The sequence below is a fragment of the Bos grunniens genome, chromosome 23 (assembly GCF_055505025.1).
Source record: "Bos grunniens cultivar Pamir isolate PY7600 chromosome 23, Bosgru_T2T1.0, whole genome shotgun sequence".
Lineage (NCBI taxonomy): Eukaryota > Metazoa > Chordata > Mammalia > Artiodactyla > Bovidae > Bos > Bos grunniens.
Window position 1 is genome coordinate 20,474,285 of NC_141187.1, and position 22,061 is coordinate 20,496,345.

At 47.0% G+C, this 22,061-nt stretch overlaps 1 protein-coding gene across 3 annotated transcripts in view; it reads right to left on the reverse strand.

Moving 5' to 3' along the window:
- The window catches only part of CLIC5 (CLIC family member 5), a 169,407-nt gene that overhangs the window by 20,457 nt on the left and 126,889 nt on the right, over positions 1-22,061 (reverse strand). For all 3 annotated transcript variants that reach the window (XM_086370715.1, XM_086370717.1, XM_086370716.1), the window contains exon 4: positions 18,453-18,559. In XM_086370715.1, the coding sequence (XP_086226841.1) occupies positions 18,453-18,559 (107 nt within the window). The remainder of the gene's footprint in view (positions 1-18,452; positions 18,560-22,061) is intronic.

Here is a 22,061-nt window from a genome sequence, read left to right on the forward strand (position 1 = left end):
GGCAAAAAGATAGTGGTTTACGAGAAAGCACCAGCAACTTCAGCAGACCCCTGCCGTCCTCTCGTGTGGCATCAGCTGGGTTTGGGAAGAGTCTGCGGCTCAGGCTGCCATGAGTATTATTTGCCGGTTCTAGGAAGGATTGGGGCCTTGAATGGGAGAGAGTTGAAATGACAGACTCCTATGGTTCTTCCAATAAAAGGCCAGTAAATAACTCTCTACCCCCAAGGCAGGATTCAGCTCTAATCACGATGGTGGATTGGGATCTAGGACATCATTGCAGGCTTCCTAGCTCCCTTTGGTGGAGAGAATCACCTAGTGAACCGGGCATTTTCTGATAGATTTCTAAAGAATGCCAAAGGATTGTCCTTGAGAAGAGACAGCCCCTCCGTATAGCTTCCTCCTCAAGCCCTGTAGGGGATCATTGTGATTTATATAGCTCCACAAATCAACTTTATGTTTGCCTTTTGTTCTGAAGTATTATTCCCAATAACAATAAACAAAGACAACAAATATTTTTCTTTAAGAAATACAAGTCTTTGCCAATTACTGTTCATTGTTCAGTTGCTAAGTCGTATCCGACTCTTAGAGACCTCGTGGACTACAGCATGCCAGGCTTCCCTGTCCTTCAGTATCTCCTGGAGTTAGCTCAAACAAATTATTTATTAGGCTGTGTTTAAAACACAGGAGTGGTAGAGCATTTAGGACAATCCAACATGCCTTTCATAAGCTATGATTTAAAAGTACGAAGGGAGGTATGGATCACAGAGACAATTCCAGATTCAAATCATCTGCTGCATCTCCTAAAAGCCACAGTAAATTTGAAGAGAAGGATTATCACTTAGCTCTTCACATATAGGTTTCCTTGTGTGAACACAGTCTGCACCATGTAAACACCCCAGATGTTTATTTATGAACAGGAGGAGAGAGACAGAGAAACACTGAATAAAGAGAGAGCCAGCCGAAGAGGAAAACTGCGGGAATTCACCAGGGAGGGGAAAAAACGAGCTGGAGCCGCCCGCAGAGAATGTGGTCCCCATTAGGGAGCCTGGCCCAGACGTTTGCGATGGGGATGTGGCGCCCCCTTCTGGCCGCTCCTTCAGCAAAGAAAACTCCCGCAGAAAACTCCTGTTTTCTATTAGGCTTTCCAGAAACTCATAAATGGTTGTAAACCCCATTGTGCTAATAGGAAGAGCAACATAAATGCTGACTGAAGCTATTAATGCTGGTTGTAGTTTATGCGGTGGATTGAATCAGGCTGAAAACGGGGAGTATTTTTACGGTGACTTTCTAACAGGTTATTTTTAAGTATCAGGCCATAGATTCGGTGGGGTGCTGATGTTCAGACATTTGGAATGAACTTCTCAAGGGGGAGTCTAACTTTCTCGGTCATCTGTTCCAGAGTTTAGACCTAGAGACTTTGTTTTTCAACTTTCAAACCCCTCCAAACAGGCTGAAATTATTTAACCGCCCTCTGCCTTCTTCATCCTCAAATAGCAACATCTTTTACGTAAGAGCCATTAGCAATTTAAAAAACGGCCAGAGTGCTATCATAGCTCTCTATTTAAATATTTGTTGGTTCTAGTCATTTTGTGACTATCCTATAATAGGTTATATAGTTGGTCCAGTCTTTGATTTGTCAAATAGGTTTCTATGGAGCGCCCTCTATGGGCAAGGTTTGGAACTCCTAGTCCCCCAAGGATTGCTGAATTAGGACTTCAGCTGTAAAGCTGGGATTGTTGGGCATTTACAGCGACATATAATATGCGGTAGTTGTTCAATCAGTATTTGTTGTTTTATGAGTTGATTTGATCCCAGTTTCCTAAATGACCTACCCAACCCTTATTCAACAACTCAGTCTGAAAAAAGTAGAAACCCTTGTTCAATAACCCAGTTGAACGTTTTCCATAACAGACTATATTAAAGATCCTGTGCACAGACCACAGGACCAGTTGCCTAGGTTGGTATCCCGGATTGGCCACGTACTAGCTTAACCTCTTGTGTCTCAGTTTCCTCATCTGCAAAACAGATCACAGCATGGTACACCTTACAGGGTGGCCATGAATAACACCTGCAGAAGTCTCGGGCTGGTGCTCGGCATGCAGTCAATGGTTGTTACGTACCATGTGTGATAATGCTGATATATAAGGACCAAAGCCACAAAACACCTAATAAATTCTTAGAGTTGCAAGGAAAAGGACTGCCAGATAAATATTGTGCTTGACCGGTCCTTTGCCCTGAGGAAGTCCCACCGGATGAATCAGGTAGAGTTCCTTTCTGTGTGTTCAGCTGATCCTTTCACTCTGACTCTGCTGCCATGACCACAGTTGCACCAGAGTAAGCCTTCTCCTTAGCAGTCATGCAATGGGGCAAACTTAAGAGCTTAAGTTGGGCGGGGGTTGCGGATGACCGACACTTTTGCAGAAGTTCCCAGATTCTGCACAATGACACCCTCCCCTCCCTTACTCAGAGAAGATCTCTGGGTGCCCACTGCTGTCCCCCAATATGGATTACATTAGGGGGAGAAACTCTCCCCTGGGCATTATAACTTTTACTAAACAGCTTTTACTACATGAGTCTTACATCTTCTAAAGTTTGAACCAAGAGTGTCTCAGATTAAGTGTGCAATTTTATACTTCTGTTTCCTAAAATCTAAGTGGGGTAATGATTCAGATTTAGTCAAGCCAAGCCCAAGGGAGAATTTGAAATAGTATGCCTTTTTTTGGCACGGCTAGATCAGATATTTTCACTGCCGTTTTTTTTTTTTTTTTTTCAAATCATCTTAAGTTGAAAGTAGATTATATGCAAGAGTTCACTTTTACCGTCTTTGTTACCAAGAGAACCCAGATTTGTTCAGAGTAGCAACAAGCTGGGTCACAATTATTTTTTTCCAGACCCCCAGACTAGGGGAAGCCAAATGATCAAGTTCTTCCCAATGATATACAAGTGGAAATTGACGGATATGCTTCTGAGAAAGAAAAGACAAGACACAGCTGGCACTGCCTGGAACTCAGATGTAATGTCTGGAAGTGGAGCAACTATCTTGTGACATGAGGATGTGAGTCACACACTCAAGATGGAGAATCAGATGCTCCAAGGAGCTGGATCCATGATTTCTTAAAGAACTACAACTGCCTGGAACTCTCTCCTCTCTGGATTTTTTGTGATGTGAGAAAGGCAAACACCTATTAAAAAGTAAACATTTATAAATATTGCTTAGATTAGAGCAGAGCATGGCATATAGGAAAATGCTACATAGGTTTTTTCACTATGTAAAAATGGCATAAATATTTGATAAGCTTCTGTGATCAGGTTTCTATTATATGCAGCCAAATACAACCTTTGCCAGCACACATATTGCCAATATTTCATTATTACATTATTATTTTAGCACCTGGGCAGTGCCTGGTACTGAACATGTGTTCATTGTAAGAACAAACTCTTCAGTGGGGTTTGAGGAAAGATGAGAGGCCCTAAAATGTAACTCTATACATCTCCCTATGCTTATGCAACGGGCCTCCTGTCCTCAGAGAACCTATGATGGTTGCTTTCTCTGCGTGATGAGAGCGCTTGGTTTCTGGAGGATGGATGCAGGGATTCCATTTGTTTGGCCTGGCGTGCCCTCCTGCAACATCATCAGAGCCAAATGAGAAGCAGAGGCCACCACCAACCTGCACCCCTCTGCCAAGTGACACAGGCAGAACGGAGACCAGGGCCAGACCTGGGCAGAGTGCCGAGAAAGCTTGCTTTGCCATCCCCACCACGGAAACAAAACATGGATAACTGGACGCAAACACCAATGGGCATGTGACCATCAGAGTCAGACCTGGGTGCGGGGGCCTGAGAAATCATGAAGTGGGATGCTCTCCCATGGAACTTTCAGGAGTGGAAGGGGTTCTGGACAGGGGCACAGGTAAACTCATGACTTACTATGATCCAGATCACTAAATGCTTCTTCGACTACAGGTTCCTAGAAAAATAAGGTGTCCCCTGGTTTCTGGCTGGAAGAACACTAGAATTCAGTCTGGTGTGTTTACTCTTCTGATTCTTCATGACGTTTCACCTTTAACACCAAATATAATGTTCCTTGAATGTAGTTACAAAACTGAGAGTGACAAGAAAAATATCATTTAAGCCAACACTACCACCGCCACCTTCACACTGACAGTCTTCGTGAGGGGAACTGTTCAGATTTTTACACTCTTATTGATTAGTTTTAAATGCAGTTCTTTTTTCCCCCTACCATTTGACTGGATTTAATACGACAGAGGTTATATAAGCCTTACATGTTCTCAGCTGAGCGACAGTTCTAGCCATAGAGCATCATCACATTTAAATGGAAACTGGGAAGTGTCAGGGTGATCAGGAGAATGGGACAGGCTTTAAAGGTGAGTGTTGGATGGGCTGGGGCAGGAAGCAGCCTGGAGGAGATGCTCCTGACACATAAGGCAGGGTCAGCCCTTTCATCCTCTCTCAGTAAACAAGCAGGCAGGGTCAGAGCATCTCAGGGTGCTTAAGGTACAGTTTATTGATTCATTCAGCAAGTGTTTATTGAGCACCTGCTCTGGACTAGAGGCTGAGCTGGGCTCTGGAGATAATGATGATGAATGAGATACAGGCAGCCCATCTCCATGGAGACTGCTGCCTACACCCTACTTCTCAAAGCTCCCTCCTGGACATCAGGACCACCTGGGAGTTCTCAGGCCCCACCCTAGACCTGCTGCATCAATATCTGCATTGTCACAAGACCCCTAGGGGATTCAGATGTCCATTCAGCTCGGAAGATGGTCCAGGTAATGAGGCAAACAAAATGAAGTGCTATTTATCTCTTAAGTCTTAAACATATGCATCTATTTAGCTGATGAGGCATCTCAGGCTAAATTCACCAATAGGCTGGAGTTGGGCTGGGAAACCTTTCGGAAAGGCAGTTCAAGAGCAGAGTTTTCAAGAAAGCTAAAGGTTTTAAAGTCAAATTTCTATGTGGAAACATTGTTTTGTTTTAATAAATTATCCTATCTAACTACTGATAAATACCACACTGAATTTCACCTCTGGCTTCAATTCTTAAGTTTTAGTATCACTCATTTATAGCAAAAGAATTTAAAGCTGAGAATGCCTGGCCCTGCCTCTGTCCCTGGCTCCATCATGTCTTCTGAACAGTTTATCCACCCTTCAGCTTTCTTTGCGTGAAATGGATAGAATGATGCCCAGAATCCTGCCTGGTTAAGACTGAGACAGATTTGACAAGCAGGGTTCATAGTTGGGGTGTTTGAAGTTTTGGTTAGAAGGTCTGGCCCACCACCTGGATTTTACATCTTGTCATTTTCAGCCCCAGCTCTACCACAAATGGGGAACCCATTCTACAGGCTCATCTCCCCAGGGCCATTCCACAGGTTCACCTCCCCAGGGCGATTCCCCACCAAGAGTCAACAGAGAAGACGGGGACTTTTCTCTCAAAGCCATGTTCCAACCACAGAGAGGGGACAACGAGTGAAGTCACCATATAAACCTATACAACGCCCCCGACCGGTACGCTGGGAGACCCCCATCATGTCTTGTGGCTAATACAACTTTACATGCAAGCACATTCTTTTTCAGGTTAATTGATCTGTGACCCTGTGTATTTAAGGTGCTATGTACAGTAAGTCCCCTACATACAAAAGAGTTCCATTCGGAGTCAGCCAGTCAGTTCAGTCACTCAGTCATGTCTGACTCTTTGTGACCCCATGGACTGCAGCACGCCAGGCTTCCCTGTCCATGACCAACTCCTGGAGCTTGCTCAAACTCATGTCCATCAAGTCAGTGATGCAATCCAACCATCTCATCCTCTGTCATCCCCTCCTCCTCCTGTCTTCAGTCTTTCCCAGCATCAGGATCATTTCCAATGAGTCGGTTCTTTACATCAGGTGGCCAAAGTATTGGAGCTTCAGCTTCAGCATCAGTCCTTCCAATGAATATTCAGAGCTGATTTCCTTTAGGACTGACTGGTTTGACCACCTTGCAATCCAAGGGACTCTCAAGACTCTTCTCCAAACGCACAGCTCAAAAGCACCAATTCTTCAGTGCTCAGCTTTCTTTATGGTCCAACTCTTACATCCATACATGACTACTGGGAAAACCATAGCTTTGACTAGATGGACCTTTGTCAGCAAAGTAATGTCTCTGCTGTTTAATATGCTCTTTAGGTTGGTCATAGCTTTTCTTCCAAGGAGCAAACATCTTTTAATTTCAGGCTGCAGTCACCATCTGCAATGATTTTGGAGCCCAAGAAAATAAAGTCTCTCACTGTTTCCATCGTTTCGCCATCTATTTGCCATGAAGTGATGGGACCAGATGCCATGATCTTAGTTTTTTGAATGTTGAGTTTTAAGCCAGCTTTTTCACTCCACTCTCCTCTTTCACTTTTATCAAGAGGCTCTTCAGTTCCTCTTCGATTTCTGGCATAAGGGTGGTGTCATCTGCATATCTGAGGTTATTGATATTTCTCCTGGCAATCTTGATTCCAGCTTGTGCTTCATCCAGCCCGGCATCTCACATAATGTACTTTGCATATAAGTTACATAAACAGGGTGACAATACACAGCCTTGACATACTCCTTTCCCAATTTGGAACCAGTCCGTTGTTCCATGTCTGGTTCTAACTGTTGCTTCTTGACCTGCATACAGATTTCTCAGGAAGCAGGTAAGGTGGTCTGGTATTCCCATCTCTCCGGAGAGTGCTTCGTAAGTCCAATTTGCCTAGGTACTCAGCTAACACAACTGGCTGCATACCACTGCTTTTATGCTTGCTTCCTGACATTCTGGGCTTGAAATAAAGATACTGTAGTCTATACAGTACTGTACAGCAAAGTACACAGAAGCACAGCCACTGTAGGGGATGCATGCACGTGACCAGGTACCCCAACACATGAACTAACTTATGTGACTGGACGTGCAAACACAGATTCACATCTTTGAAAGTTTGTTAAATTAAAGGTTCCTACGTAGGGGACTTCCTGTAATGGCTTCTACTGGTGCATAGAGATATAAGCGCACACACAAGCTGGGTGTGCGCGTGCGCGCGCGTGTGCATGTGTATACATGGAAGGGGAGAGACAGAGCGACAGCTTGAGTTCCCACGTGCAGACTGCACAGGCGGTATCCAGCGCACAGGATAAAGTAACGGTAGCCAAAGGTGAAAGAGCACTGAACTCATGTTCGAATTAGTCGTTTAATGTTCCTTTATTCCCCAGGCCTTGATCCGAGGCCAGGCCAGGCCAGGCGAGCTCGTTCTGGTCAGACGGCGGGAAATTCCAGCACATGGAATGGTGTTGGTGGTCTCGGCTCTGCTGCCGGGAGCCCACACAGCTAACACGCTCCCTCCACTAATGAATGCGCCCACCCACGCAGGACCCTCCCCTCCCGCCCCCTTCTCCCTCCTCCCTCCCCGGGCCTGCCCGCTTCAACAGCCCGACGCCCCAACCGCCTTCCCCATTTGTTTGGGGTGCAGCACCTCTGAAATTAGACGTGGCCACATCGGCCTTGATCATGAGCCAAGTCCGAGACCGTCTCTGGAAGGGATGCTCTGGGCAAGAGTCCACAGGAGCTCCTCGCCCTCTCCCCGCCCTCCAGCTCTTAGCTTCTAGGACCCGCCCCACCTGCCCCCCAAGGGTAAGAAGACAGCTAAGCACCTCTTCAGAGCCTCCACACCTCGGAGGTGAGTCCCACAGAGCCTAGGTTGTTTTTCCTTGTAAGAATGTTAATCAAAGCAAAACGTTAACCCAACAAACAAACAAACAAAAGACCCCTAGTTGGCCCTGTGCATTCAAGGGTGGCCAGGGAAGGCAGCCTGAAGGGTTCCTTTATGACCAGAGGCGGTTTTTGAAATGAGACAGCAGAGACTGCTTTGTGAGGAAGTGTGGAGACAGCCCCTTCCTTATCCTCAGCCCTGCGGTGGTCCGGGGACCACCCCAGAGCTGCCCTGTGATAACAGCCTGGGCTCAGGCCTTCTTCCCAGTAACCGTCTGTCTTGAGTTGGACCCAGCTATCTTCCTCCAAAAGAACAGCTCAGGGTCCCCTGTAGAATAGATCTGGGAGCCCTCGGCCACCTCAAGATCTCTGTCTTGCAGCAGGCTGATTACGACGCACTTTCCTACTCCCAATACTGCTGACATATTGCCTTCGCTTTCACCTCCGAGCGGGAGGCTGAATGCGGGAGGTCGTACCCATTCCCTTGGGAAGGCCTGGCCTCCAGCCTGGGCCTCCGTGACCTGGGGCCGAGGGCGGGAGGAAGAGGCGCAGGAAAGAAGGGCCCGCGCGGGAAATGGCTGGTTGGGAATAATAAATGCACACACTGGCTTCTGAACGCGGCTCACCACATCCTGGGGAATCTGGAAAAACGCTCCACCCCGCCTCCTGCCACCCCCTCCACCCCCACCCCCGACAGAAGTTGGCTTTCACGAGGCTGCGGGAGACAGCACGGGGGCTTTGATAGTAACGGGCTTGTTAGTTCTGGGCTAACAGCCCTCCCAGGCCGCTCTGACTCCTTGCAAACACTTTCCTATTTTAGGTCAAGGAAGTTCATAAAAGCAAAGACTAGAGGTGATGGGAGGGGGAGAGCAAGGGAGAAAGAAGCAGTGGATGGCGAAGAGCTTATCAGCAGGCAGCCAGCGACCTCTGGAGGATCTGTGGGGTCTGGGGCACTTGCCCAACTCTGGGTGCGGGGCACAGATAAACCAAGGTGGCTTCGAGCCCCCGAATGAAACCGAGCCTCTTCTGGAACCCCCAGCTAAAGCCGAGGCTTAACCGAGTCCCAGAACACAGAGAAGATGCTTCAAAGTCCACCGGTCTCCCTATATTGAAGCATGATTATCCGTCTCTAGGGCGGATTCCTCCACCTGCCAGAAGAGGGCAGCACACACTTCTGCATTACCCAGAAAGCTGGGCTGCCCAGTCCAGAGGGAAGGTACTCCTGAATCTGGGGTGAACTCTTGAAATGAATAGCAGAAGCAGTAACAGCCATGGCATATTGGTGCCTACTGTCTGAAGGGGCTTCCCAGGTGGCACTGGTGGTAAAGAACACACCTGCCAATGCAGGAGACTTAACAAAGGAGGGTTTGATCCCTGGGTAGGGAAGATTCCCTGGAGGAGGGCATGATAACCTACTCCAGTGAACAAAGGAGCTGATGGACAGAGGAGCCAGGTGCGCTATGGTCCATAGGGTCGCAAAGAGTTAGACACAACTGAAGCGACTTAACAGTGTTGTCTGAAGTGCTTCAATTCATTCATTCATTTAATCAACACGACAGTGCAGGATAAGACACTGTTATAATCTCCATATTAGAGACAAGGCAGCTGAGAGGTATAGAAATTAAGAGAACTTGCTATTGTAGCCTGAGACTACCTAAAACAGAGCTTGGACTGTTATAAAATTATAATTTTAGTCCAAACTTTTTGGACTAAAAAATTATAGTCCAAGGACCAAATCGAGATCCAGCCCATTGCCTATTTCTGCACTGCCCTCAAGCTAGGAATGAGTTTTATGTTTTTGGATGGTTAGGGAAAAAAGTCAAAATAGAATAATACTTTGTGACCCTGAAAATGACGTGAAATTCAAATTTCAGTGTCCATAAATGAAGTGTATTGGAACACAGCCATGCCCATGTGTTTCCATATTGTCTGTGGCTGCTGTAGTGTTCCAGCAGGGGAGCTGAGCAGCAGTGACATCCTGCTGCTGCTGCTGCTGCTGCTAAGTCACTTCAGTCATGTCTGACTCTGTGTGACCCCATAGACAGCAGCCCATGAGGCTCCCCTGTCCCTGGGATTCTCCAGGCAAGAACACATCCTAGATAGCCCAAAAGGTCTAAAAGTTTGCCAACCCTTGGAGCTAAGAAAGAGAGCGTTAGTTGCTCAGTCGTGTCTGACTCTTTGCAGACCCCATGGTCTGCAAAGCCCACCAGGCTCCTCTGTCCATGGGATTCTCCAGGCAAGAATACTGGAGTGGATTGCATTTCCTTCTCCAGGGGATCTTCCCGACCCAGGGGTCGAACTTAGGTCTTCTGCATTGCAAGTAGATTCTTTACTGTCTGAGCCACCAGGGAAGCCCTCAAGCTAAGAGATAAGCACTACTTGTTTCCAGGCAGGAAAGACAGAGGGCAGAACTGACCCTTTATTGGATATGGGGTTAGGACAGCCATCCCAGAGGGATCTGGAAGCAATATTGACCTCAATTCACTTCTTTCCAATAGGGTAGCCCAAGGTCAAGCAGAAAGGAGGGTTTGACATTTCTCACGCACAGCCTCTAGGAAGTAACAGAATGTTAGATTTTAAAAGAACTATGGGAACCACCTTCCATATTTCATCAAGACTAAGATACACACTTTTTTCACACTTCACATTTTTGAAATCAGACTGTGTCTTACCATCAAAATCTTAACAAGAGTTTAAGTGAAAGCGTGAAGGCATTTTTTTGTTTCTTATTGGAAAATACAGCTATTATACTTACAACTAATGAAGGGCAAAAGCTAGAGAGATGACTCAGTCCAAGGCTGGGACTCTAAACACACAGCCCTGGGGCCAGCACATCATCGGTACCCAAGAGAGGGATCTTAGGACTCTACTTAGGAAGTTAGAATTATCTTATCAGGACAAATATTTTAACAAGTGTATGTTACACTATCCCACTGTCTTCCATAGTTAGGAAGGAGTACATCTTTGTAAACTCAGCAAAGAGGCCCATCAGTCTTCATAAAAAAGGGATAAGCATGATCCAGCAATTCCACTCCTGAGTATTTAGCCAAAGAAAACAAAAATACTAACTCAAAAAGATATCTTCATCCTCCTGTATATTGCAGCATGATCCATAATAGCCAAGACACAGACTATGTCCATGGGCTTCCCTGATAGCTCAGTTGGTAAAGGATCTGCCTGCAATGCAGGAGACCCCAGTTCGATTCCTGGGTTGGGAAGATCTGCTGGAGAAGGGATAGGCTACCCATTCCAGTATTCTTAGGCTTCTCTTGTGACTCAGTTGGTAAAGGATCTGCCTGCAATGCAGGAGACCTGGGTTTGATCCGGGGGTTGGGAAGATCCCCTGGTGAAGGGAAAGGCTACCCACTCCAGTATTCTGGCCTGGAGAATTCCATGGACTGTCCATGGGGTCACAAAGAGTCAGACATGACTGAGTGACTTTCATTTTCACTTTGGACGCAACCGAGGTGTCCATCAATGGATGAATGGATAAAGAAAATGTGACATATGTTTGTATAGACACACTCACTCTGGAATATTATTCAGTGGCAAAAAGAAGGAAATCTTGCCATTTGCAACAACATGGATGGACCTGGAGGGCATTATGCTGAGTGAAATGCCAGAGACAGACAAGCAGTGTATGATCTCACTTACTGTGGGATCTAAACACAAAACCAAACCCAAAAAAGAAGAGCTCATAAATAACAGAAAATAGATTGGCAGCTGCCCAAGGCCAGGGGTAGGGAGCAAGCAAAATGGGCAGAGGAGGTCAAAAGTTATAAACTTCTGGTTTAAAGTAAATAAGCCCTGGGCATATAATGCACAGCATGGCTGCCGCTGCTGCTGCTAAGTCGCTTCAGTCGTGTCCGACTCTGGCGACCCCATAGACGGCAGCCCACCAGGCTCCTCTGTCCCTGGGATTCTCCAGGCAAGAACACTGGAGTGGGTTGCCATTTCCTTCTCCAATGCATGAAAGTGAAAAGTGAAAGGGAAGTCGCCCGGTCGTGTCCGACCCTTAGCGACCCCATGGACTGCAGCCCACCAGGCTCCTCCATCCATAGGATTCTCCAGGCAAGAGTACTGGAGTGAGGTGCCATCGCCTTCTCCAACAGCATGGCAACTGTACTTAATAATGCTGTACTGCATGTTTGAAAGTTGCTAACAGAGTAAATCTTAAAGGTTCTCATCACAAGAAAAAAATCTGCTTCGTAATGTATAATGGTGGTGTTAACTAGGCTTATTGTGATGATCATTTTGCAACGAATACAAATATTGTGTTCCACAAAACCATGTTGTCCACCTGAAACTAATACGAGGTTCTGTGTCAAAGACAGTGTTAGTCGCTCAGTCGTGTCTGACTCTTTGTGACCCCATGGACTGTAGTTTGCCAGGCTCCTCTATCCATGGAATTCTCCAGGCAAGAACACTGGCATGGGTTACCATGCCCTCCTCCAGAGGATCTTCCAGACCCAGAGATCAAACCTGGATCTTCTGCATTGTAGGCACATTCTTTACTGTTTGAGCCACCAGGGAAGCCCCAATTACACCTCAATTTAAAAAACGAGGGGCGAGGGATAAATTGGGAGTTCAGGATTAACAGATTTGCTATATATAAAATATATAAAACAGCAAGACCTACTGTATAGCACAGAGAACTATAGTCAGTATCTTGATAATAACCTTATGACGGAAAAGAATATGAAAAAGAATAACCTATAACGAAAAAGGATCTGAAAAAGAATCTATACATATATTCTTTATGTATATATATTATATATATCTATATCTATGTCTGAATCACTTTGCTGTATACCTGAAACTAATACAACATTGTAAATCAACTCTACTAAACAATAAACTATTAAATTATGAGTGAATTAATTAAATGCCTATTTCATTTAGCCCCACTGATGACATTTATGAAGGTTGGTCTAGGCCATGCTTGATTGGGTTGCATGGAAACTGCACAAATGGAGACACAGAGTGATTTAAAATTCTGCCCTTGGGACTTCCTGGGTGGTCCAAGGGTTAAGACTCTGCCCCTCCAATGCAGGGGTTCAATACCTGGTTGAGGCACTAAGATTCCACGTGCCCCACAGTGTGGCCAAGGGGGAAAAAGAGAGAGAGAGAATCCATCTGGGAAGGAGACTAAAAAGAGAGAGAGTGACAGGCATCAACAGGACACTCCAAGTCTTGGAAGTAATGGAGAGAAGCAAGAAAGTTGGTGGCACAGGCCAGAGGCTCCAGGGAGCTCTCCCGGGTCTTCTAGAGAAGATGATGAAGAAAAAGAAGATGGACATCAGGTGTAGCAAGGGCGGGTGAAGAGGAGACTGGTGAGAGGGGTGCAGCCAAAGCGGGGGGTGAAGACAGAGAAGTCACACTGCCACGACGCCACCCGGCCTGGACTCCAGGACAGCGTGAAGGGGAGTCACAGAGACGGATGGACGAAGAGAAGGACAGTAACAGCTTTTCTGTGACTGCAGCTCCAGCCCCACGTCAGGAACACTTGTCACTCTCCTGGGGGCAGGTTTGCCTTCATCTCGCCCAGGGGCTGTGGTCTGTCATCGCTTCCAGCACAGGGCTCTAGGAGTTGATTTTCCTGTCTCTCTTGCCCTGGGCTTGTTTCATGGCCCCCTCTTCCTCCAGCCTTGTTTTTCTTTCTCACCTCCTTCTAGAATATGCTGCTTTGCAGTGTTTTTCGTCCCCCTGTGAGTGGCTATAAAGCCTGTCTGGTTTGAGTGGAGTATACATTTTAAAATAGAAAGAAAGCCCCCAGGATAGATGGAAACAGAGACGGAAATAAGACAGAAAGCCAGACTTGAGGCGGCAGAAGGTGAGGGAACTCCAAGGGAGTCTTGAAAGACCAAAATCATCCAAGTTGGAAAAACAGCACTTAGCAGAGAAAGAGGTGGGCTCCGCAGTCTGTGTCAGATATGTGAAAAAGGAATATGCAAAGGTGGGGAGGAAAGCACAGGATCTGCTTGGATTAGACACAAACAGGTAGGTTTGGGACTCTTAGACCTCTTAGCAGAGGAAGAGAGCGCCGTGGATGTGGACTTGTGCACAAGGATAAAGGAAGGAAGACGCAAACATGAACAGGCCAGGAGAAACGACAACTGGATTTTTGTCCTCAGTCCACAGGTACGTACATGTCCACTTACCCTCCAACCAAGAAGGAAATGGAGAAAAGTACATAAGGATGCACCGCAAGCCAAAAATGAGACCATCATAGGGGCACAGATATTAATACATCTAGGGACACGTGATAGGGCTGGAGGAATTAACAAAGGACTTTAATTAGAGTGAAGAGGAATAAAGAACGCAAAACAATCCCTTTGTTGATTGTCTGGAACCTGCAGTAGGTACGAAAAGTGAAATAAACCAGTAGATGGATAGGACTAAAGCAGAAAGGAAAAGAGAGGTTGGGGGAAAAGAAAGTAAAATACAGTATTTATGCCTGGATTACAATAAATAAAGCTAAAATGAGTTCCTTGATAGCCAAGGGGTTTGGCAGAGTATGTTCAAACAGCAGTTTGAGGGTAAGAAATGCAAAATGCAAGATGGATATTCAAAGAGAGAAGCCCAGGTCCTCTTATGAGATAACAGATAAAAGTGGGGGTGAGCAGGTAAAGCAAGGTGTCAAAGAAACCCCTTGAGGGAAGGGAGACACCCAAGAAGCCAAACTGACATCCCAGTGGGCAGAACACTGAGCCAACGTGGGCTCCAGGAGAGGGGACTTGGAGCTGCTCGGTCTGAGGGTTGCCACCCGTCTCGGGTCACTGAGGTCGGTGTGCCACGGCTGTATCTATGAGGAAGGTGAACAGAGAAGGGCCAGGAGGGGGACTCGAAGAGAGGCAAGGCCATTAGGCACAGAATCAGCAGCGTGGATGGAAGTGGCCTTTGCCGGGCGGGCGGAGGGAGGCAGCATGCAAGGTGAGGATGGAGCTGAGTGCAGCGAGCGCCAGGCTTGTTACCGGGCTTGCCAAAGCTGAGACGGACGAAGCTCGTGCCTTCCCCGCCCTTCCCCACCATCCTTCTGCTGCAGCACTCCATAAACTTGCAAGGCTGAACAAATCACATAACTTTTCCTTGCAAGGTTGAAAGACAAATGTGTAGGGCCCAGAGTAGGGACTCCTGCAACCAAATCTAAATGCAGGGCCACTCTCTCCTGTTTCAAAGATGCCCTTCCTTGGGCCACGTGGGTTCTCAATCTCCTGCTGCACCTCCACTTTCCAAGGGAGAAGGGCCTGTGCTCCTGGTCTGCCTGGCCAGTCTTTTGAGTAGGGTCTGAATAACCGGCTGATGCAGATGAGAGAAACAGTCAGAGAAGGGTGCCTGAGGACGCGTCCAGAAAACTGAACACAAGAAGCAAAGTCTAGCATGAGCTGTGTGGTATTTCATATCACAGATCAAACTTTTTCGTAATGTTTTTCTTCCTCATCTTCATGATCCCCCCACCGCTGGGCCCCTTTCCTCACTTGCTATTCCTTCTTAATCGTCCTCCCTGGCTCCTTCCTCCAGTCCCTCTGATCACACTTATGTGGGTGATCCTTGGGTGCTGTCCCTAAAGTGCTCCTCTCCTCACTCATGGACTCCCTCGGGTACCAGAAATCCACAGTCACTCAAGTCCCTTCACATCTGCAGGTTGCACATCTGCGGACCAAGAGAGCAACTGTCTACCTTGGAGAGGAAGGAAATGCACCCAGGAAATGGGAAACAGAATTAAATAAGTCAAAGAGAGACTTATTTGGGAGATTTGAAAGTGCTCATTAGGGCTCATGAAGTAAGAGCTTAAGCAGCAGTTTCTGATGCCAGTATTCATGTTTATCTCATTTTTGCTCTAGGAATAATCAAAGTTAACATTTAAAGAGCATTTACAATGAGTCAGGCAGTGTGCTAAAGGATTTACAAGCATCTAATTATAAATAACAGGACTCTGCATGACAAACCCTGGATATGCTCTTCATGACCCTGTTTGGCAGATGGTGAAATTGAAAGCATCACTATCTGTGTTTTAACAGATGCAGAAAGAGGCTCTGTACTCCCTGTCTGTCTTCACACGTTCCCCGCTCCCTCCCTGCCCGCCGCCCATCTCTGTGTCCTCTTTTCTTCATACAAGGAAGGACCCCATCACTGGATTTAGGGACCACACTAAATCAGTACTCTCTCACCTTGAGACTCTTAACTACTTACATCTGCAAAGACTCTATTTCCAAATAAGGTCACCCTCTGAGGTCCCGGGTGGACATGGACTGTGGGGACCACACTCAACACATTAAAGGCTCCAAATAGCAACAAAGCAAGAGCACTGAGTATATTTAAATTATTTCCCACGTTTCTCCTTTTTCTCGTCCCTAAAAGGCCGGCCTCCCTATGGTACCTCTTCATGTACCTCTAATGACTACCTTGCCCACAGGGTAAAATCCAACGCCCTCCCCACCTCCCCTTCCACCCCGGCTGCCACTGCCAACTCCTGATGCTTCTCTGGAGTTGGTGGTCTCTGGATTCCAGAGGGTCTCTGTCACTGGAGTCTTCTCACCCTCCCCACATCCTCCACCCTGTGTTCCCAGTCAAATGAATCCCCCTGAATCTTTATGACCCGGTTGAAATCCCTTAGGAAACTTTCTCAGACGACCCAGAGGTGAATCCTTGCTGCTCTGAATCCCTTGGGAGATACTCTTTTCTCTGTTCACAGGCCAGCTAATCAGCCCTTCAAACTCCCTTTGATGAAGTCATCACCCACCTTTTGTCTTGTTATCTTTATGAACGTAAGCCTTTTCTTCTGCACGAGTCAGGCCTCGAAGACTGGGTTAGCTTCTTTTTCTAGAACCTAGTTTTGTGCCTGGCACCCCCAGGGCTGCAGGAGCTGTCACTGAACCCCTTACTTTCCCACTGCACCAACAGTTCCTGCCAAAAGTTCTTCTCTTTCATCTCGTGCATGGCTGTCTTTCCTGTCACCTTGGTCCAAAGAGGTGCCTTTCTCCTCGGGGCTCCTGGAGCAGTTAGCTCCAAGGTGGTCCAAGACAATGGGCCACCTGGTTTCGGGATCCATTGTATGATCACCTGTTATATAGTCAATTTCTAACTCATTCATGAAGATGCCGGGAGTGCTGTTCAACCAATCACTATTCAGTCACTCATCCATTCACAAAGTTTTCGTGACACCCTTGCCCTGCCTGGCTCAGGGCTAGGCTCCATCCTTCTATTCAGGGGGGCCAGCAAACTTCCTCATCCTTCTTCCTTCTCCTCCCAGCGACTAACACAGTTCTTCAAGGGTCACACGTTCTCAATGGGACAGTGCTATTCAAATCACTTTAACTCATGCTAAAGGACCAGGTCAAATGAGGGAATAAAAATGCTATCAACTTATGCGACTTCCCTGGCAGTCCAGTGGTTAAGAATGTGCCTTCCAGTGCAGTGGACAAGGGTCCGAAGCCTGGTTGGGGAACTAAGATCCCACATGCCTCGGGGCAACTACACCGGAGAGTTGCAAATACTGAACCCACATGCCACAACTAGAGAGAAGCCTGTGCCCTGCAACGAAGATCCCGCATGCCACAGCAAGGCCTGACGCAACCATAAATAAATCTCTGTCTCTAAAAGCAACGAAGATCCAGTGCAGACAAAAATAAATAAGTAAATCCTATCAACTTAAACGAGGGGCTCCAAACCCTCTGAGAAGGCACTGGAGGCCACCAAGCCTGAGCTCTGTGGCCAGTGCCTGAAGTTAAGGGACGAGTGGGGGATGAGCCCTTCCCTGGTGGCTGGTGGCTCGGATGGTACACAATCCGCCTGCGATGCAGGAGACCTGGGTTCGACCCCTGGGTTGGGGAGATCCCCTGGAGGAGGGAAGGGTAACCCACTCCAGTCTTCTTGCCTGGAGAATCCCCATGGACAGAGGTGCCTGATGGGCTACAGTCCATGGGATCGCAAAGAGTCGGACACAATTGAGTGACTAAGCAGCAGGAAGATGAGCCAGGCTTTGAGAACAGGCTCCTATCATTCTCTGCACTGGCCGTAGTGGTGGTGGTGGGGCGGGGTTGGGGGGGCTGGTGCGGAGGGTGCAGAGGGTCAGGCTCTGCCTTGAGTGTGCACATTAGTGGTGATAGCCCTGTCCCACCATGGCCTCTGGTCAACCCCCTGAGAAGTCTTTCAGGGACCAGAAGGCAGCTGCAATGTGTTCTTCCAACCAGGACTTCCTGTGAATAGAGCAGGGTTATGAACCGGGAATAAACGGACAGCAGGCTTCCTAGGTAGTGCCGAGGTAAAGAATCTGCCTACCAATGCAGGATATGCAAGAGATGCCAGTTTGATCCCTGGGCCAGGAAGATATCTTGGAGGAGGAAATGGCAACCCACTCCAGTATTCTTGCCTGGGAAATCTCATGGACAGAGCAGCCTGGACAGAGGGTCACAAAGAGTCAGACACAACTTAGCGACTGAGCCACGCATGGCCAAGGCAGGACCCTGCGTGCAGTGTATCATGATGTGCACTAAGGCAGGCTCGGAACGCAAACAGCGTCCCTCTTCTGATTCCACAACGAGGACCACCGGCCTCTTTTCCTGCGCTGGCCAGAAAGCAACATCACCCTCTCCCCTGCATCAAGGGGCCTCAGGAGGAACAAATAAAAGCACTGGCTCCAGGTGCTACTCTGGTGAGTATCTGAAGATGCCCTGGGCACGGGACAGCACCAGGGGTGGGGGGCTGGGTGGCAGGGGGCCACTCACCAGCGTTGCTCTGCTGCTTCGTGTTTTTGATGTAGGCGGAGAACTTGGCGAAGATGTCGATGCCTGCCGTGTTGGATTCCCGATGTTTCGCAGCCAGTCTGGGGTACCTGGAAGGCAAGACGTGCTCTCAGGTGAGTGAGAACTCGGAGGTCCTTTAAGAGAGAGCCTCTTTCAGTCACCTCATGATGAACAACATTCTTGTCTCCAGCAAGATCTATAAGTCTTTTGAGGTTTCCCCAACAGGATCCCCAACAGATCCCCAACAGGATCTGTAGGGAGGGTGGGCATTTGTACCCTTGGTTCAACAGTAGTGCCAGTGAGGGGGCTGCATTTTATCCCGTGGGCAAGGCAGTCGTTAGAGGTACGTGAAGACGCCCATAGGGAGGGCGGCCTTTTAGGGATAAGAAAGAGGAGAAGCACATGGGGAACATTTAAACATCCTCAGTGATCTTGCTTACTTGCTGTTTGGAGCCTGTAATGTGTTGAGTGTTATCTCTACAATCCGTGTCCACCCAGGACCTCAGAATGTGACCTTATTTGGAAATAGAGTCCTTGCAGATGTAATTAGTTAAGAGTCTCACGGCGAGATAGTACTGATTTAGTGTGGTCCCTAAATCCAATGATTGGTGTCGTCATAAAAAAAAAGCAGACACACAAAGTTGGGGTGGGAGGAGGGGGCATGTGAGACTGAAGAAGGCAAAATTGGTTGTAGAGGAATCCATGGCTTTGACCCCATTGGTGCCATCAAAACAAGCCATTCTAATTTGCAAAAGATATTATTTCATGAACATTTTACATGAATGGCCAGGCAAGAGTGGATGGAAGCTGGGGCAGGGGCAACTGCTTCACCAGCATCATCACTAAGTACGTGGACCTTTATGATCTTCCGGTGAAGAGTGGATTGCCAGCTGTTTGGCTACTTTATGTTTAAAATGCAAAATCCTTTTTTTTTTTTTTTTTGGCTTAATGTTTTAAATAACTTGAAGCAAAACACCTTTAACAAGTATTTGTTTTTCTTTCATTTTTTTTTTTTTGTTCCTTCACTGACCCATTAGCTAGGGCCACCTACTCCTGGACCATGTTGAGTGGCTGTTTAATTTCAGATACTGCCATTGGACGAGTCTTCCAAAAGTCACTGGGTCCAGCCCTCTGCCCTTGGGCAGATATGAGGCGTTATCATCTAATTTTACAGGGAAGCAATTGGAGACCAGAGAAGTTAAATGACCATTTGAAGTCATTTATTATTTAGGCCATTTGGGGTCATTATTTATTATCATGGATAATAAATAGTGGAGGGGCCATGAGAGCCTGGTTTCTGGGCCCTGGAGCAGCGATCCTCTCACTTCCTCACATCTCTTCTCTGATATCAGTAAAAGCTTACTTGTACTGAGTGTCCACTCTGGGCCAGGCACTATCCTAAAGCCTTGCCAGATTCATCATTTATTCCTCAAAATTTCACTGTTATTGTCATTAGCTTTCTTTCCCACAGGAGACAAAAAGGTGCAGAGAAGCTAAGCAATTTGTCTAAGCTCAGGAGACCAGGCGTCAGAGGCAAGAATCCAACCAGGCAGTTTCACCTTAGAAGCCCAGCTCTCAAGTTCCACGTCCTGTGGCCTCTCCTGCATTCTGCTATTTACCCTCCAAGCCACCAAACACTCCTGGGAGCTGGGCTGGGCACCATGAAGGACTGCCGTCAGCCACCAGGGGGCGCTCTGCGCTGGTTCTGCACACATATCTCCCCGAATACACTGGGAATTACCAATTCATCTGCTCTGACTGCGAACACAAAGCGATTGTCCCTACAAGATGCTAGGTAACCTTCCAAGATGAGCGAATTTAATATTATCCGTTCCTATTTTGGCTTTCCCACATAGAATCAGACGTGTTCTTAAAACTGAATGTCTTAAATTATTATCAATACATATAAAGTACTCCTTGTTTTTGCTTGATAAATAATAAAAACAGAAGGGACTAGATAATGCATTTTATATTTGGGTTTGTTGTTGCTGTTGTTGTTTTTTCTGCCATCATTTGATCAGACTTCCACTTATCCAACCATTTCTTCATGATCAGTGTGGGCCAAACATGAGTTCAGTTCAGTTCAGTTGCTCAGTCGTGTCCGACTCTGCGACCCCATGAATCGCAGCACGCCAGGCCTCCCTGTCCATCACCAACTCCCGGAGTTCACTCAGACTCACGTCCATCGAGTCAAAGATGCCATCCAGCCATCTCATCCTCTGTCATCCCCTTCTCCTCCTGCCCCCAATCCCTCCCAGCATCAGAGTCTTTTCCAATGAGTCAACTCTTCGCATGAGGTGGCCAAAGTACTGGAGTTTCAGCTTTAACATGAGTGGGTGGTACCAAACCCAGGTTGGGTGACAGAGGACCACATGTCCAGGGAGACTATGCTAGTTCCAGCCTGTGTTCTAAACAGTATGAGTCATTGAGATGACTTTATAGCATAATGTCCCCCTTGAAGATTGTCCTGGTAGGAAATGTGTCTTCAAATATTAACCTCAACAGATTTTGGTAACTAGACTTGGGGCAATTACTGTTCAGGATGTTAAGTGCTTTTATTTTAGCTCAATATTTACACTGTATCTTAAATATGCAGATGAGTGGGTTCCAGGGTACCTTTTGTTTCTCTAAAAGGCTAACAAATAGTGCTTTATCTATAGAAACATCTTTGAAATAAGATTGTGATGTGATCTGGTGACAGTCAAAGAGATGGGCAATTTCTCTAACTCAGGGGTGAGCCAACTATGGCCGGTGGGCCAAACCCAGCCCAACATTTGTTTATGTGGCTCCCAGGAGCTAAAAATAGTATATATACTTTTGAAAAATCAAAAGAGGGATATTATTTTGTGATGTGTGAAAATAATAAGAAATTCCAATTTCAGCATTCACAAATAAAACACAGCCACACCCATTTATGTATATATTGTCAATGGCTGCTTTTGGCTCCCCTGGTGCCTCAGCTGGTACAGAATCCACCTGCCAATGCAGGAGACTCAGGTTCAATCCCTGGGTCAGGAAGAATTCCCTGGAGAAGGAAATGGCAGCCCACTCCAGTATTTTTTCCAGAAAGGTTGGGCAACCTCACTCATGGAAATTTCTCTCCACTCTGTTTCTGAGATCTCTTATTTCCAATGCATGCATTTTAGATACACACTTAAGCTTCATTCTGGGAAGCGAAACAGTTGGCCACTCATCAAAACAATTTTTTTTTTTTTATAAATAGTGGCAAAAGAAAAGATATGATTGCAGATGGAAATGCTCTGATTGGCTGAGAGTTCCAACGGACGTCTCACTGACTCACCATAGCCCCACACCCCCGAACAAAAGAACAGCATGTAACTAAACCAACATGCAGTCAGGCCAGGGGGTAGGCCCTGTCCCTGGCATTGGGGATACACTGGAGAAAAAGAGGAGACAGTCATCTCATCCTCATGGGGTGACCTCTGCTGATTCCAGGGCCTCTCCTGGCAGCCTGAGTGTTGACCTCGCATTTCCTAATGAGCTGAAAAGTGGAAGGATGTCCCCTCTCTCCCTGACTTCAAAGTCCATACAGTAAGCCCCCTACATATGAACCTGCCAGTTGCAAACTTT